Source organism: Phyllostomus hastatus, unplaced genomic scaffold, assembly GCF_019186645.2.
Source record: "Phyllostomus hastatus isolate PE091 unplaced genomic scaffold, TTU_PhHast_1.1 phas_contig_86, whole genome shotgun sequence".
NCBI lineage: Eukaryota > Metazoa > Chordata > Mammalia > Chiroptera > Phyllostomidae > Phyllostomus > Phyllostomus hastatus.
Genome location: NW_025333977.1, coordinates 40,951,829 through 40,968,217, shown reverse-complemented (window position 1 = coordinate 40,968,217; position 16,389 = coordinate 40,951,829). Strand labels below are relative to the sequence as shown.

At 38.3% G+C, this 16,389-nt stretch overlaps 1 protein-coding gene across 6 annotated transcripts in view; it reads left to right on the top strand.

Moving 5' to 3' along the window:
• Nucleotides 1-16,389, top strand: part of ATP13A3 (ATPase 13A3) — an 88,410-nt gene that overhangs the window by 39,743 nt on the left and 32,278 nt on the right. For all 6 annotated transcript variants that reach the window (XM_045851004.1, XM_045851006.1, XM_045851007.1 and 3 more), the window contains 7 exons: nt 360-548; nt 6,041-6,102; nt 10,016-10,166; nt 14,758-14,874; nt 15,470-15,487; nt 15,825-15,978; nt 16,073-16,193. In XM_045851004.1, coding sequence (XP_045706960.1) covers nt 360-548; nt 6,041-6,102; nt 10,016-10,166; nt 14,758-14,874; nt 15,470-15,487; nt 15,825-15,978; nt 16,073-16,193 — 812 coding nt within the window. The remainder of the gene's footprint in view (nt 1-359; nt 549-6,040; nt 6,103-10,015; nt 10,167-14,757; nt 14,875-15,469; nt 15,488-15,824; nt 15,979-16,072; nt 16,194-16,389) is intronic.

Sequence of the window (16,389 nt, the reverse complement as noted above, 5' to 3'; positions counted from 1 at the left end):
TTGAGGAACCTTGTCAAATTTCTCTTTTCCATTCCCTGTAGAGACTGGCACAGTATAGTGCTTGTAGTAAAAGTCAACATCTGACAAATGCTTGTTGAACTTTGAAGTGTGTGGTGTGTGAAGTATATAGAGCTGTTAAAATGAGAATTTTCTTTAAAAATAGCTGTTATGCTACAAACCATTCAGAATTCATTGAGCTTTCTATATTGCAGTATCTCTAAACAGAAAAGATTATAAAGGGCTGATAAATGTGTATTTTATTATATAAAATTAAAAATAGTTTTCACTAAAATACCCTTGCTACCCTTGCTAGATTACTATCTGTTGGGACTCTGACACTTACTTTTTTCTGATTATAGGTAGAGGTGGGAGTAATAATTATTGAGTCTCTTGATATTATTACAATTACTGTGCCACCTGCACTTCCTGCTGCAATGACTGCTGGTATTGTGTATGCCCAAAGAAGACTGAAAAAAATTGGTATTTTCTGCATCAGTCCCCAAAGGATAAATATCTGTGGACAGCTGAATCTTGTTTGCTTTGACAAGGTTGGTTCAGTTTCATCATTGTTCTCAAAGGTTACTTTGTAGCTTTTAAATACTTAGATTACTGTTTTCTATATTCTTTATCAACCAATATGCACTGATTCCTTTATTTTATTGATTATGCTATTAGTTGTCCCATTTTTTTCTCCCCTTTATTCCCCTCTGCCCTGTACCCCACTCCCACCAGCATTACCCCACCTTAGTTCATGTCCATGGGTCATACATATAAATCTTTGTCTTCTCCATTTCCCATACTATTTTTAACCTGCCAGTCTATTTTGTATCCACCATTTACGCTTCTTATTTCCTTTACCTTTACCCCCATTCTCCCCCTTCCTCCTCCTCACTGATAACCCTCCATGTGATCTCCATTTTTGTGAATCTGTTCCTGTTCTAGATGTTTGCGTAGTTCATTTTTATTTTTTTAGGTTCAGTTGTTGATACTTGTGAGTTTGTGGTCATTTTACTGTTCATAGTTTGATCTTCTTTTTCTTAAATAAGTCCCTTTAACATTTCTCATAATGAGGGCTTGGTGAGGGTGAACTCCTTTAACTTGACCTAATCTGGGAAACACTTTATCTGCCCTTCCATTCTAAATGAAGCTTTGCTGGATAGAGCAGTCTTGGATGTAGGTCCTTGACTTTCATGACTTGGAATACTGCTCTCCAGCCCCTTCTTGCCTGAAAGGTTTCGTTTGGGAAATCAGCTGACAATCTTATGGACACTTCCTTTGTAGGTAACTGTCTCCTTTTTTCTTGCTGCTTTTTTAAGATTCTCTCCTGATCTTTAATCTTGGATAATGTAATGATGATATGCCTTGGTGTGTACTTCCTTGGGTCCTACTTCTTTGGTACTCTCTGGACTTCCTGGACTTCCTAGAAGTCTATTTCCTTTACCAGTTTAGGGAAGTTCTCCTTCATTATGTTTTCAAATAAGTTTTCAATTTCTTGCTCTTCCTCTTCTTCTGGTACGCCCCTCTGATTCAGGTGTTGGAACATTCAAAGGTCTGCTGTAGGTTCCTAGGCCTCTTCTCATTTTTTTGAATTCTTGTTTCTTCATTCTTTTCTGTTTGGTTGTTTCTTTCTTCCTTTTGGTCCACTCCGTTGATTTGAGTCCCAGTTTCCTTCCCGTCACTGTTGGTTCCTTGTACATTTTGCTTTATTTCATTTTGCATAGCCTTCACTTTTTCCTCTATTTTGCGCCCATACTCAACCATTTCTGTGAGCATCCTGGTTACCAGTGTATTGAACTCTGCATCTGATAGGTTGGCTATCTCTTCATTGCTTAGTTGTATTTTCTCTGGAGCTTTCCTCTGTTCTTTCATTTGGGCCATATTTTTTTTGTCTCAGCATCTATTATGTAGTAAGGGGTGGAGCTTTAGGTATTCACTAGGGCGGGGCATCCCGAGTCTCTGCATTGTGGCACTGTCTGTGGGGGAGGGGTCCTAGAGGGAACAATGCTGCTTGCTTGGCTCTCAGCTGGCTTTCAGTCACTTCCCCTACTACCTACAAGCAAATTGGGCCCTCCTGGTGCTGATTCCTGGGTGGGTGGTTTTGTGTGTGTTCTAGGACCCGGTGGGTCTCTTCAACGAACTCTCCTGTTAGGCTGGGAGTTTCTCCTGCTGCCGCAACCCTCACAGGTTTATACAGTCAGAGGTTTTGAGGCTTGATTTCCCTTCACTGGAACCCTAGGTTGTGCAGTCTGTCTCGCTCCCCAGTTGTTACTCCTAGTTTATCCCTATGCAAATATGGGACCACCTGCTACTCCAGCCAGTGGTTTCACCCACCCTTGTCCTCTAGCCGCTGCCCCACTGTGAGTCCTCTCTGCCCGGCTGCCCATGTCCACCCCTCCTACCAGTCTGGATGAATGTTTCTTCTTTAACTCCTTGGTTGTTAGACTTCCATACAGTTTGATTATCTGTCAGTTCTGGTTGTTTTTTTTTTGTTTGTTTGTTTTTAAATTTGTCGTCCTTTCGGTGTGCAAGGAGGCAAAGTGTATCTACCTACACCTCCATCTTGGCTGGAAGTCTGCACGCATTCCTTAATGTTCCTCTAATTTTACTCTTTTTCAACTTACTTGGCATATGAATCAATTTTGTATTTCTCTTCTCATTACTTTTTAATTTTTAGTACTTTGGGTATTGCTTGTTTGCCCATCTCTGCAGTTGTCTTGAATCTTTCCAGAATTGTGAGGAGGAGGAGGAGAAGGAGTAGTAGTAGTGGCTTTCTGATCTTTCATGTTTTTAACAGAACAGGCTCCATACAGATATATTTACTGGAATTTTATTGCTGTTTATGTATGTTTAGTGTTTGCTCTATGATTTCATTGAGTATGTTTCAAAATAATGGACACTGATTTTTCTGTTTTATGTGAAAATAACAGATTTTGTACTTGCGTGAAATACATCTACCTTGTTCTCAACTGAAATTAGTTTTCCTGAAGGTTTTATTTTGAGAATTAAACCTGAGTAACTGATAAGATAAGAATTTGATTTTTGTGCATCTTCATTATTAAAGAAAGGCAAATTTTTTTCTCATTTTTATTCTATTTTTTTATTAAATTTATTGGAGTAACATTGATTAATAAGATAAAAGGTTCAAGTGCATAGTTAACTCTATAATACGTCATCTGTATGTTGCACTATGTGCTCACTACACAAAGGAAACAAAATTTTTAAAAATATTTTATTATGCTATTACAGTTGTCCCATTTCCCCCCTTCATCCCCGTACACCCTGCATACCCTCCCCCACTCACATTCCCCCCTCTAGTTCATGTCCATGTGTCATAAGTTTTTTAGCTTCTACATTTCCCATACTATTCTAGCCCTCCCCCTGTCTATTTTCTACCTACCATCTATGCTACTTATTCTCTGTACCTTTTATTGGTCTCTCCTTCTCTCACTCCCCTGTTGCTAACCCTCCATGTGATCTCCATTTCTGTGGTTCTGTTCCTGTTCTAGTTGTTTGCTTAGTTTGTTTTTGTTTTAGGTGTGGTTGTTAATAATTGTGAGTTTGCTGTCCTTTTACTATATGTGTTTTTTATCTTTTTCTTAGATAAGTCCCTTTAACATTTCATATAATAAGGGCTTTCTGAGAAGCACTTTATCTGCCCTTCCATTCTGAATGAAAGCTTTGCTGGATAGAGCAATCTTGGATGTAGGTCCTTGTCTTTTATGACTTGGAATACTTCTTTCTAGCCCCTTCTTGCCTGCAAGGTTTCTTTTAAGAAATCAGCTGACAGTTTGGTGGGAACTCCTTTGTAGATTACTGTCCCCTTATTTCTTGCTGCTTCTAAGATTCTGTCCTTCATTTTTACCTTGGCTGATGTAATTATGATGTGTCTTGGTGTATTCCTCCTTGGGTCCAACTTCTTTGCGACTCTGAGCTTCCTAGACTTCCTGGAAGTCTATTTCCTTTGCCAGATTGGGGAATTTCTCCTTTATTATTTGTTCAAATAAGTTTTCCACTTGTTGCTCTTCCTCTTCTCTTTCTGGTACCCCTATAATTCGGATTTTGGAACGTTTCAAGATGTCCTGGAGGTTTCTAAGCCTCTCCTCGTAAGAATCCTGAATTCTTATTTATTCATTCTTTTCTGTGTGGTGGTTTCTTTCTTCCTTCTGGTCCACTCCATTGATGTGAGACCCAGCTTTGTATCCATCACTATTGGTTCCCTGTGTATTTTTCTTCATTTCACTTATTGTAGCCTTCATTTTTTCATCTAATTTGCAAACAAAATCAACAATCAACCAATTCTGTGAGCTTCCTGATTACCAGTGCTTTGAAGTGTGCATCTGATAGGTTGGTTATCTCAGTCGCTTAAAAGGATGGGTTCTGGGGCTTTCATTTGTTCTTCTGTTTGAGCCATCTCTCTCTCTCTCTCTCTCTCTCTCTTTTCCGGTCTGGTCATGCCTGTTACGAATGAGGGGCGGAGCCTTAGGTGTTCACAAGGGTGGGGCAACCCAGTTGCTGGGTTGTGATGCTGTATGTGGGGACGGGTCCAAGAGGGAACAATGGCGCTTGTTCCGCTCTCTGCCGATTTCAGTCCCTTCCGCTGCTTCCCCCAAGCAACCTGGGCCTTTTTGGTGCTAATTCCCTTGTGGGTGGGCTTGTGCACCCTGTGGGTCTTTCCAGTGACCTCTCCAGGTGTTTTCAGTAAGTGCCCCGAGGCTCTATTCAATGCTGGGATCCTGGGTTGTGTGCAGTGCCGTGCTTCACAATCGCCACCTTGCTGGGTCTGCCGGTTGCCACCCCTTGGCCGGGGTCTGCCAGCTGCAGTCTTACGTGCCTGGGTCCCAATGCTCTTTGTGCCGTGCGACCCCTCTCTGCTTGGCTTCCCGACTCCTCCCCTCCTACCAGTCTGGATGAACGTGTCTATTTTAACTCCTTAGTTGTCCGACTTCCATACAGTTCAATTTCTGTCAGTTCTGGTTGTTACTCTGTTTCTAAATTGTTGTTGTCTCTACCTTGGTTGTACGAGGAGGCACAGTGTGTCTACCTATGCCTCCATCTTGGCCTGGGACAAAATATTTTTTAACAGTATTTTGTTGAAAAAAAATCACATCCCAAGATTAAATTTCATATTTCTCTGTTCATAAAATTTCACTTACGCTTTTCTTTTTTGGAAATGTTACTAGTAAACCTTTTAAGCAGACACAGAAGTGCAGAAAAGATCAAATATAATAAACCCTTACATACCCATTACCCAGCTTTCCTAACAGTTACCAGCATTTTGTCAATCTTTGTTTAGTCCCTCATTTTGAAAGTGATGCATTTGAAAGTGCATCAGACATTATTTCACTCATATGCCTCAAAGTATGTTTCTCTAGATGTTTTTTAAAAAACATCACCACAATACCATTATAATTGCTAACAGTACCTAACAAAATTAACAGTTCCTTGGTATTAATTAACATCCAGTTTATATTCAGGTGTTTCTGCCTTTCACAGAATGTCCTAAAATTCTATGTTTTTTTGTTTTTGTTTTCCCAATCAGAATCCAAATGATTGCATTGGTTACAATTAATCTGTAGCAGTTGCTTTTCTTCCCAATTATCTTGTTGAAGAAATCAGATCATTTACATCTGGATTTGGCTGATTGCTTCCCTTGATGTAATTTACTTGTTCCCTTCCTTTTGTGACCTCCTGTGCCCTAATCTCTTTCTCCTACGTAGACATCCTTTATTGATTGATAGATTAATTGGTGTATTGTCCCACTGTTGGTTGTTTAATAATATAAGCACATAAATATACAGATGTGCACATAATTGCCCACTTATACATAGAGGATCCATACCATGAGGAGTATTCTTTACCCTTTTCCCCATTTTAACTATTTATCCTGGAGTTGGTTGTCTATCAGCATGCAGGGATCTTACTGTTTCCTTTTTTTGTTTGTTTTAAACAGGTGTATAATACTTTATTATATGTATATAGCAGTTTTTTATAGTTATTGTTTTTGGAGGCATTCATATTTTGTATGCATACTCTTTTTTAGACTGGAACTCTAACTGAAGATGGTTTAGATCTTTGGGGGATTCAGCGAGTGGAACATGCACGGTAAATATTAAGTAGCCTTGTTCTTTTTTAGTAAATTTCTAATATTTTAATATGTGAAACATTCAGACATATAAAAAGTAATGTAACAGACAGTTGACATGTTGTCATATTTGCTTCACATCTTTTAAAAGATTTAAAATATTACTGATATTACTAAAGTTTTACTCGGCCCTTTCTCTATCCCTAACATCATTCTGAAATTGTGTTCTATTATTATATTCACTTTTTTTTTTTTAAGAGAGAGGGGAAGGGAGGGAGAAAGAGAGGGAGAGAAACATCAATGTGTGGTTGCCTCTTGCATGCCCCTAACTGGGGACCTGGCCCTCAACCGAGGCATGTGCCCTGACTGGGAATTGAACCAGCAACTGATTGGCAGTCCAGCACTGAATCCACTGAACCACACCAGGCAGGGCTGTCTTCATGTGTTTTTATATTTTCACTGCATACATATATACCTATACACAAGATCTGTCTATAAAAAATACACATAACTGATATCCTCTACATGTTTTTGCTACTTTTTTTACCGTTTAACATTGTTTTTAAGATTTATTAATGTTGATATGTATAGATCTAATTTATTACTCTTAGCTGCTGTTTAGTATTCTATTATATGATTAAACCATAGTATCTATTTTTCTACTAATGGACTATTTCAGTTTTTTTCCCTCCCTTTTCCCTTCCACAGTGTTGCAATTAAAATTCTTATGCACAACTTCTTGTGAGCATGTGGTTGAGTTTCAGTCAGCTTACTTCCTAAAAATGTCAGTGGTTATATAGCACAGGCATGGCTACAGCCTTAGTAAGTGTTGCCTAATTGCTCTCGAAGTGATGGTGCTAACTCTTGGTTGGCAGATAAGAGCTCCTGTTGCTGCATATCCTGGTCAAACTGGATATTGTCAGACTCCTGATTTTGCCAGTTGGATAGATATGAAATGATATTTTATTATGGCTTTATTTGTAGTTTCTTCATTACGTATAAAGTTGAGCATATTTTCACATTTAGCATTCTTGCATATTTTGTCAGTTTACAGTCTAATTTTTCTATTGTGTTGTTAGTCTTTATCTTACTCATTTGTTAGAAGTCCTTTGTATTTTCTGAATAGTTATCTTTTTCAATACCATGCATTGCAAAAATGTTCTACCAGTCTGTCTCTTCTTTTTACTTCGTTTTTGTCGTCTTTTGGTGCTTAGAAGGTTTACTGCTATAGTTGTGTTTATGTCATTTTTTCTCTGAAAAGACTGTGGGAGTTTGGCTCACTGTTGTTTGGTTCATGCAGTTTCACAGTTGCAAACTTATTTATCCCTAGTGATGTAGCTTGCCTTAAATTGCATTTCATCTAATGTTTTTATATGGTTACATACCTGCCTTATGTTGCATATCTTTCCTTCTTAAATTTTTAAAGATTTTATTTATTTTTAGTAAGAGGGAAAGGGAGGGAGAGAAACATCATTCGGCTTCCTCTCCTATGCCTCCAGCCAGGGACCTGGTCTGCACCCCAGGCATGTGCCCTGACCAGAATTGAGCTGGTGACCTTCTGGTTTGCAGGACCACGTCCAACCCACTGAGCCATACCAGTTGCGGCACTTCTTAATCTTTTTACTTTTTTATCTTTTTACTTCTCAGTCTTTCCGTGCCTTGTGTTCACATTTATGGTGGTTTCAGATAAATGCATACACACAGTTTCACATATTTCTCACATTTTCCCAGAATTTATGTACATCCTTATTTTTTACTACTTATCCTTAAATTATTAATAATACATATTAAGAGTTTAAAGTTTATGGGTATCTTTGTTTTTAAATGTCCTCAAACACCATGGACTGTAGAATACTTTGATTATTCTCCTCCCTTATATATATTTATTGCATGATATTTGATATTATGATTTTGGTTTTCTGCAGTCTGCTTGCTAAAATTTACCTAGGTTTTTCAAATATCTTTGCTAATCATTGCTTCTTGTATCTCATTCCTCTGGATTAAATTCTGTCTTCTGTAACTACATTCATTAGTAATTCTCTGTTTCACAGTCTCTTGAGTGGTGGTGTAACTATATAAATTTCTATATTGACAGTTGTGTTCTGTCTGCACTTTGAAGGAATTATTCCTTCTCTAATTCCTTTTGTTATTCCTGTTGAGAAATCTTACTTATTCGCTTTAGTAATCTTTTTTCTTTTGTGTTTTAAAAACATTTACCTTTGATTTCTGCAGTTTCACCATCTTTTTATTTGTGCAGGACTCATTTTGCTTCTTTATTCTAAGGATATATGCTTGTCATAAATTTTGGGAATTTTTCAACCTCTTTCTGTTCCATTATGGTCTTTCCCCATTCTTGTTTTTCTTCACTGAGAAATCCTAACTGTATGTTGGACAAGAAACTTCATTTGGTTCTTTCCAAATCTGCCTCTCCCTCCCCCCTCCCCTTTGCTGTCTTGTTCTTTTTCTAAGTCTTTAATTTAAAATCCATTTTTGCATTTTTTAAGGTTGCCATTCTACAGGGTCCGGCAAAAGTAATGCCATTGAGTGTGGTTGGTAGGGTACGTGAATGTCTCGTACAAGATGGACAGCAACTTGAACATTTCACCTAAAATGTCATATGGTGTGCTTGAGTATGATGTTGCTATGTTACAGAATTACATGCTTATGATTTTGTAGTAAAAGATTTTTATGTAATGAAAAAGGGGCGTTATTTGTGCCACACCCTGTATTATATGAAATTTATGGGATTCTAATTCTGTCTTTGTTGCGTCTGTTAATTAGTGAGAATTGTTTCCTAGTGCATTTTTAAATTATGAACTCATCCTTAGCAGGGTTTTCCTGTGAGAGTCCCTCCTTTGCGGTTGGTTTGTGGAGCTCCTCTCTAGAGAGCTTTGCCTTTGCTTGGGCCAGAGCTTGACCAAGAATGGTATCAGTGGTGCCAGACAGACTTTAGTGTTATTTTCATAACTTAGGGATTTTCAAACCAGGCAGTAGCATATGGTAAAACCCAAATCCCATCCTGTTCAGAATTTAGTCCAAACCTGACCTGTGGTTGAATCCTTACTCTCACTTACGTGCTCTGTAACCTTGGCAAATTACTTAACCGCTCTGCTTCAGTTTCCTCATCTTTAAAATAGGGATAATAAAACAACTTCCTATGTTGTGAGCATGAGATGAGGCAGATATACTTAAAGTTTTTAGAATAGTGCCTAGTGCACAGTAAATATTATATCGATATTAATTATTGAACTTTCGGTGGGGAGGATGAAGAGAAATAAGCTTATTGTCAGTTATGCCTTTGTGCCTATGAGTAAATTTTTTTAGTATACTCTTTTTCCAAGGATGTAGCTCTTGAAGAACACTAGCTGTCTTAGTTTCAAGTCCCCACTTTGTATGTGGCCTGGACTTTGTCTCTTGTTGCCATGTGGGGTTTTTTGGTGGCTCCCTAAGAAGGCTCCCCTCCCTTCTTTCCTTTCCCCCATGTACTCAGAGCATCTGCAAGTTTATACCCCTTTGGTTTTCCTTTCCTTCTATGTTGATACTTGAAAATTCCCTTTTGTTTCTTGTGAGCTCAGTTTTACATTTAAAAGATTATGTGTTACACATTCATTTTATGTTTTTGTAAGTTTTTCTAATCTACCATATGTCCCTAGGCAGGAGTTTTAATTATTATTTAGTAGCTAGAATTTTCTACAGTGTTATATCTGGCCTAGGTATTCAGAATCTAAGACAGTGCTGTATGTTAATCATGTATAATTTTCATGGAAGAAAATGTTTTTGAATCTCTAAAAATTTAGTTACAATGTGCTGAAGTGCAAACATTTTATTTCCTTTTTTTTTTAATTATAAAACCTGAATATTGTTTGAATGTTGTTAGAATATTGTCTTGAGTCTTGGAACTCATGAATCTAATTCAGTACATTTTCTATTTAGTTTTCTTTTGCCAGAGGAAAACGTTTGCAATGAGATGTTGGTAAAGTCTCAGTTTGTTGCATGTATGGCTACTTGCCACTCACTCACAAAAATTGAAGGCGTGCTTTCCGGTGATCCACTTGATTTGAAGATGTTCGAAGCCATCGGATGGGTAAGTTTAATATTTTAAATCACAAGTAACTTTAGGAAGAGAGAGTAAAAATTACTTTATGGAAGTATTATTTCTGCTGGTTATTTTGATGACAGTCTGCCTTGTACCATGAAAGGAACTATATAATTTTTAAAGGTGTATGACTGGAGAGATCATTATAATTGTATAAAAGAAGTGTTTGTTTTAGTTAAATTGATGCACTTAAACACCTTTAATAGAAGATGACTTGCTGACCCCTGCTTTATGTGTATAATAGATAATCAGCTATCAGCAACTTGGGGCAGTAAGCCTGAGTCAGTAAGATGGTCTTTGGCGCTACAGTTTATTGGTCAGGTACAAAATACAGAGTAGAGATGTGTCTTTAGTGTTCTTCGTCCTCATCTTATACTTCCCTGTATCCTTACACACAGAGGTTTGTGTTTGGTTTTCCTTCTACATGTTTTGCTATGGATAATTTTAATTTCTTTGTGTTTAATTATGTTCTTTGGTTGTTAACCATTTCACAGCATTCAGTTCTTTTTTCTTCTTTGCCTTTTTTTTGGGGGGGGGGTAGATTTCTATTTTTTAAAGAGAGGGGAAGGGAGGGAGAAAGAGAGGGGAGAAACATCAGTGTGTGGTTGCTTCTCGAGGACCTGGCCTGCAGCCCAGCCATGCGCCCTGACTGAGAATTGAGCTGGCGACCCTTTGGTTTACAGGCTGGTGCTCAGTCCACAGAGCCACACCAGTCGGCGCATTCAGTTCCTTTATAGATGCAGTAACAGTTTTGTTTTTAAAGTTCCCTTCTGGTATCTGAATGATTTATTTTCTCTGGGCCAGTATTGTTTTTTTTGTTTGTTTATTTGTTTTTCTTCCATATCCTTAATGTTTTTATATGCTTTTGGTTTTCATTATACATCTTGATAATACTTTCATATTTAAGAATGAAGATCAGATTAGATGACTCTAGGTAGGCGCAATAAAGTTTTTATCCTTGTCCATATGTATGTAAAACCATTTTCTTGAAAAGCATCTCCTGAATAAGAAGGCTGACTAGGGGGAGCTTGTGTGTCGAGGGTGTGTTGAGGGCAGGCATTCTTCAGTTTCAAAGGGGCAGAATTCGTCTTCAGGTTGAATTCCGCACGTACTCCAACAGTGCTTCCACAAGTAGGGCTTTATTTTACTCTGGAATATCTCTAGGGAATGACCCCCTTATTTTGTTTCTTGGTCTTTGGCTTAGCTCAGCTATTTTGGCTGATAGGAAATGTTCCCCCCTCTCCTGTATGTCTTCTTGTGTTTATTCCGGGTCTTGTTTCTTCCATTGCTATAGTCATCAATAAGATTCCAGTTTGACTTTGTGTCCATACTGGAAATCTCCTCCCCCTACTGGCCTTTTTATTTACCTTTACAGGTTTGTTTTCTCTGTGTTGTTGAGATTTTGAAGGGGAAGGAGATGAATTAGTGGATAGGTGCTTGCCATCTTCTGAAAACTCACAGTAAACACTTCTCAAATTTAATTTTCTAAAGGATGCCCACTTCGTTTGTAGAGTGTAAAGCAAAATAGGACTGATTCATTTTTGATGTTCTCTCAAGCTTCTCTGCAATGAATAGATGTTCTGTAGATTTTAGTGTTTTTGTAGAATTTTAAAAAATGGGTTAAATAAGTAAGTTTGTGTAATAGCATGTTTTGTTGACTTAATGCTTTAATGCTTGGTCTTACCAGAAAGGATCAATGAAATGTTTTCATGTAACTGGTCACTACTGCTATTTGGTGTGACAGAAGCTCTGTAAGATATATACCAATTTCAGAGATACTCAAGTGTATCTTAGAATTGTGTAAAGTTGGCTAATTGGGCATAGTTCCCTTCCCCATCATTTTCCTGTTGATTGATTTTCCTCCATTTGTGGAGTCTAATTAGTTTGTTTTTCACGTGTATTTTCAATACACGTTCTTTGAATTTTTTTAACAACAAAAAAAGTGTTTTTATAGTAAATTTTAAGGGGTTAGGGTAGTGGTATCCTAACTAGAAGAGTGCAAACTGAAACAATAAATTCATATCTTGGGATCTCAATATGTTCTTGACCCATTGGTTCTGTCAGCCATATCTGAGGTACATAATGTGTTTGAACACTTTCATGTTAGTAGAAAGGAATTCTTGGGTGATAGACTGAAAATTTAGTGACTGTAAGAACATTTTTTAAAAAACAGAATTAGTCTCTACGTCCTACAGGTTGTTGGAGCAAAATTAGAGAAATTTTTCTCTATTTCTTCATTCCACTTGTGACTTCTTCCTCTTCTCTTCCATGAGGTGCTAGGAGTTTAACCAGCTTTGGTTGTTTTTTTTTCTTTTAATTTTAAATTTATTGATTATGTTATTATGGTTGTCCTGATTATTCCCTCTTTGCACCCCTCCACCCAGCACCCCCCACTCCCCGAGGCAATTCCCCTACACTGTTCTTGTCCAAGGGTCATGCATATAAGTCTTCGGCTACTCCATTTCCTACACTGTACTTTACATCCCCATAGCTCTTCTGTAACTGCCTATTTGTACTTCTTAATCCCCTCACCTCTTCACCCATTGTCCCCCTCCCCACTTCCACCTGACAGCCTTCTGGTAACTAACTCCTTTTCTCTTGCTGCTTTTAAAATTCTCTCTTTATCTTTAACCTTCAGCATTTTAATTTTAATGTGTCTTGGAGTGGGCCTCTTTGAATCCATCTTGTTTTGGACTCTCTGTGCTTCCTGGGCTTGCATATCTTATTTTCTTCACCAATTAGGGAAGTTTTCTTTCACTATTTTTTCAGTTAGACTTCCAATCTCTTGTTCTTCCTCTTTTCTTTCTGGCACCTCTAGGAGGTAATGTTGGACCTCTTCAAGTTGTCCCAGAGGCTGTTTATACTATCCTCATTTTCTTGGATTCATTTTTCTTCTTCTTTTTCTGTATGGTTGTCTTTTGCTTCCTTATGTTCCAAATCATTGATTTCTCGGCTTCATCCATTCTACTGTTGTTTTCCTGTAAATTGTTCTTAATTTCAATTAGTGTATCCTTTGTTTCTGACCAGGTCTTTTTTATGCTGTTGAGGTCCTTACTAAGTTCCTTGAACATCCTTATAACCAGTGGCTGGAACTCTGCACCTGATAGATTACTTATCTCCATTTTGTTTATTAGCTCTTTTCTGGAGTTTTGATCTGTTCTTTCAAATGGGCCATGTTTCTTTGTCTCCTCATTTTGGCAGCCTCTGTGTTTGTTTCTATGTATTAGGTAGAACTGCTTTGACTCCGTGTCTTGATAGTGTGGCCTAACGTAGTAGGTGTCCTGTAAGGTCCAGTGGCACAGCCATCCTTGTCACCCAAGCTGGGTACTCGAGGTGCTACTTTTGTATACCTGAGCATACCCTCCTCTTGTAGTTGAGCCTTGGTTGCTGTTGGCAGATCAATGGGAGGAATATACCCAGCCCAATCAACTGCAAGGACTGGCTGTGGCCACTGACCACCAATTTCTGCCCTCCTTCGAGGATCAACTGTGCAGGGGCAGGGTGGTGGTGCTCCAGCATGGTCTGTAGCTGTCCACTGGTTGTGTGGGCTCTGGGGTTTCCTGGGTGATGCAGGCCAGGGTTAGCCCCCACCTGTTTTTTGCCTGAGGCCACCCTGCCTTAGCTCGAAAGCAATCTGAGATACCTGCTACTTGTGCTGGGCTTGGCGATTCCCAGGTGAAGCCAAACTGTGACTATAATCTGGCTGCCTATAGGACTCACTGAAGCCGGCAGTTGCTTGTTTGATAGGATTTAGGAGCCAAGACCAGCCATTCTTATGGAAAAGCAGCTTGGGTGGGTCTGTAAGTTGGGTGGAATAGAGCCACTAGACCTCCAAGGTGGGTCACACAGTGTTAGCCATGTTGATGGAGACTCAGGTATAGCACCAGCCTACAGGCCCTGTGGAGAGAGGGTTCAGCTGAGGGACAATGGCCTCTGCTTGAAGTGTCTGATGCCACCCAGACACTTCAGTCTCTCCCTGTATACCACTCGTACCCTTCAAGCTGCCACCCCAGTGCTGGGGCTCAGAGGGAGTGAGTCTGAGTATATTCCCCCAGCACAAGTAGCTTGTGGGTTCCCCAAGAGGAGCTACTTAGGGCTCCAGCAGCCTCCTCCACTGACTCAATTCTCACTGATTTTTGCAGCCAGAAGTTGTGGGGACTTAGCTTCCTGGCACTGGAATCATGGCCTTGGGGGCTTGGTGTGGGTATGGGGCTAGCCCATTCCTTGTCTGTGCTCCTCCTACCACTCTGGATGGATGTGGTTTCTTCAATTCCATAGTCATCAGACTTCTATTCAACTCAATTTCTGACATTCCTGAGTGATGGTTGTTCTGTATTTAATTGTAATTTTGATATGGTGGTGCAAAGAGGTGAGCCACATCTGCCTACATCACCGTCTTGATTGGGAGCCCCTAGGTTTGTTTTTATTTTGTTTTATTTATGCTAATAATCTAGTAGTGCTCCTTTATTCCTTGGACACTAAAATTTTTTAACTTCACTGAAAATAGCCATAGTGTTTCATTTAAAAATGGAACCAGTAAATTCAGTCTTAAACAGTATGTTGAATATTTTCCTTTCAGATTCTGGAAGAAGCAACTGAAGAGGAAACAGCACTTCATAATAGAATTATGCCAACTGTGGTTCGTCCTCCAAAGCAACTGCTTCCTGAATTGACACCTGTGGGAAACCAGGAGATGGTGCGAAATCACTTTACGCTAGATTATACTGTTGATGCCCATATTTAATCCTAATTTTGAAACATAACTAGAAAACGAAATCTCATGTCCTTTAACTTTCATGTAGATATGAATATTTTAACTGGGTTTATTAGAAACTACACTTGGGCTCTTGCAGGTATTCTTTGTAAAATATTGAGATATATTTCTTAGTACCATTACTACCTTCATATTTCCTCAGCAGCTTAGTGTCTTGTGATTTAGATACATGGTGACATGGTGATTAATCCTTTTAAGTTGCACTTGTGTTCCTAGAATTGAATAAAAAAATATATGTGAGATGCTTTATTTTTGGTTGAATATTTAAATATATTTTCCTTAGTTTATTTTAGGACTTAATGTGTTAAAATTTTAGGATAACAGAATATTTGGAAGTATTCAAGAAATTTTTTTTTAAATGGGAAGCAGGAGAGAAGCAGCCTTGAAACATGGCTTTGAAATAATCAAAGTTCTTTGCTGTTTTTCAGTGTTTTGTGGATGCATTATTTTTTTATCTTGAGTATGTTAATGGACTTAATCTGTACTATTTTCTTTGTTCTTTCTGTTTTGTTTTTAGGAGCTGTTTGAACTTCCAGTAAGTGAAGAGTATTTACTTGTTACCTAAGTATATTTGTTTTAATTCTTAAAGAATAATAAATGCACCCTGACCAGCATGGCTCAGTTGGTTGAGTATTGTTCCATGAACTGAAAGGTTGCTGGTTCAATTCCCCATTGGGGCACATGCCTGGGTTGTGGGCCAGGTCCCTGGTCAGGGGCATGCAAGAGACAACCAACCGATCAATGTTTCTCTCACACATTGATGTTTCTTTCCCTCTTTTTCCCTTCTTTCCCCTTTCTCTAAAAAATGTATAAAATTGTTTTTCAAAAAGAGACAATAATACATGCTTTGTATATCTTTTGAAATAATGCAGGCTATTTATGAGATAGGAATTGTTCGTCAGTTCCCCTTTTCTTCTGCTTTGCAACGTATGAGTGTGGTTTCAAGGGTTCTAGGGGATAAGAAAATGGATGCCTACATGAAAGGAGCACCTGAGGTCATTGCCAGTCTTTGTAAACCTGAAACAGGTAAGGAGCCAACAAGGCTTTGAATAAAATTCTGGTATTTGCATATGTTTGTATTAGCAATTCTAGCAATGATATTTATTTTTTCCTTTTCAAGTTCCTGTTGATTTTGAAAAAGTTTTAGAGGATTACACTAAACAGGGCTTCCGTGTAATTGCTCTTGCACACAAAAAACTGGAGTCAAAACTGACATGGCATAAAGTACAGAATATTAGCAGGTAAGGTTGATGAACAATTTTTCTACAGTTTTTCTGATAATGTTTATGTTTATGTAAGTCACAAAATAATTTGTATGTAGTTGAGTATTTGCATACATTGAATAAATATTTAATAACTATACATAATTCAGTGTTTTTTTAGTTGAGATAAAAGTACAGCTCTTGGGAACTATTTTCAATTTATTTGTTAAATGCT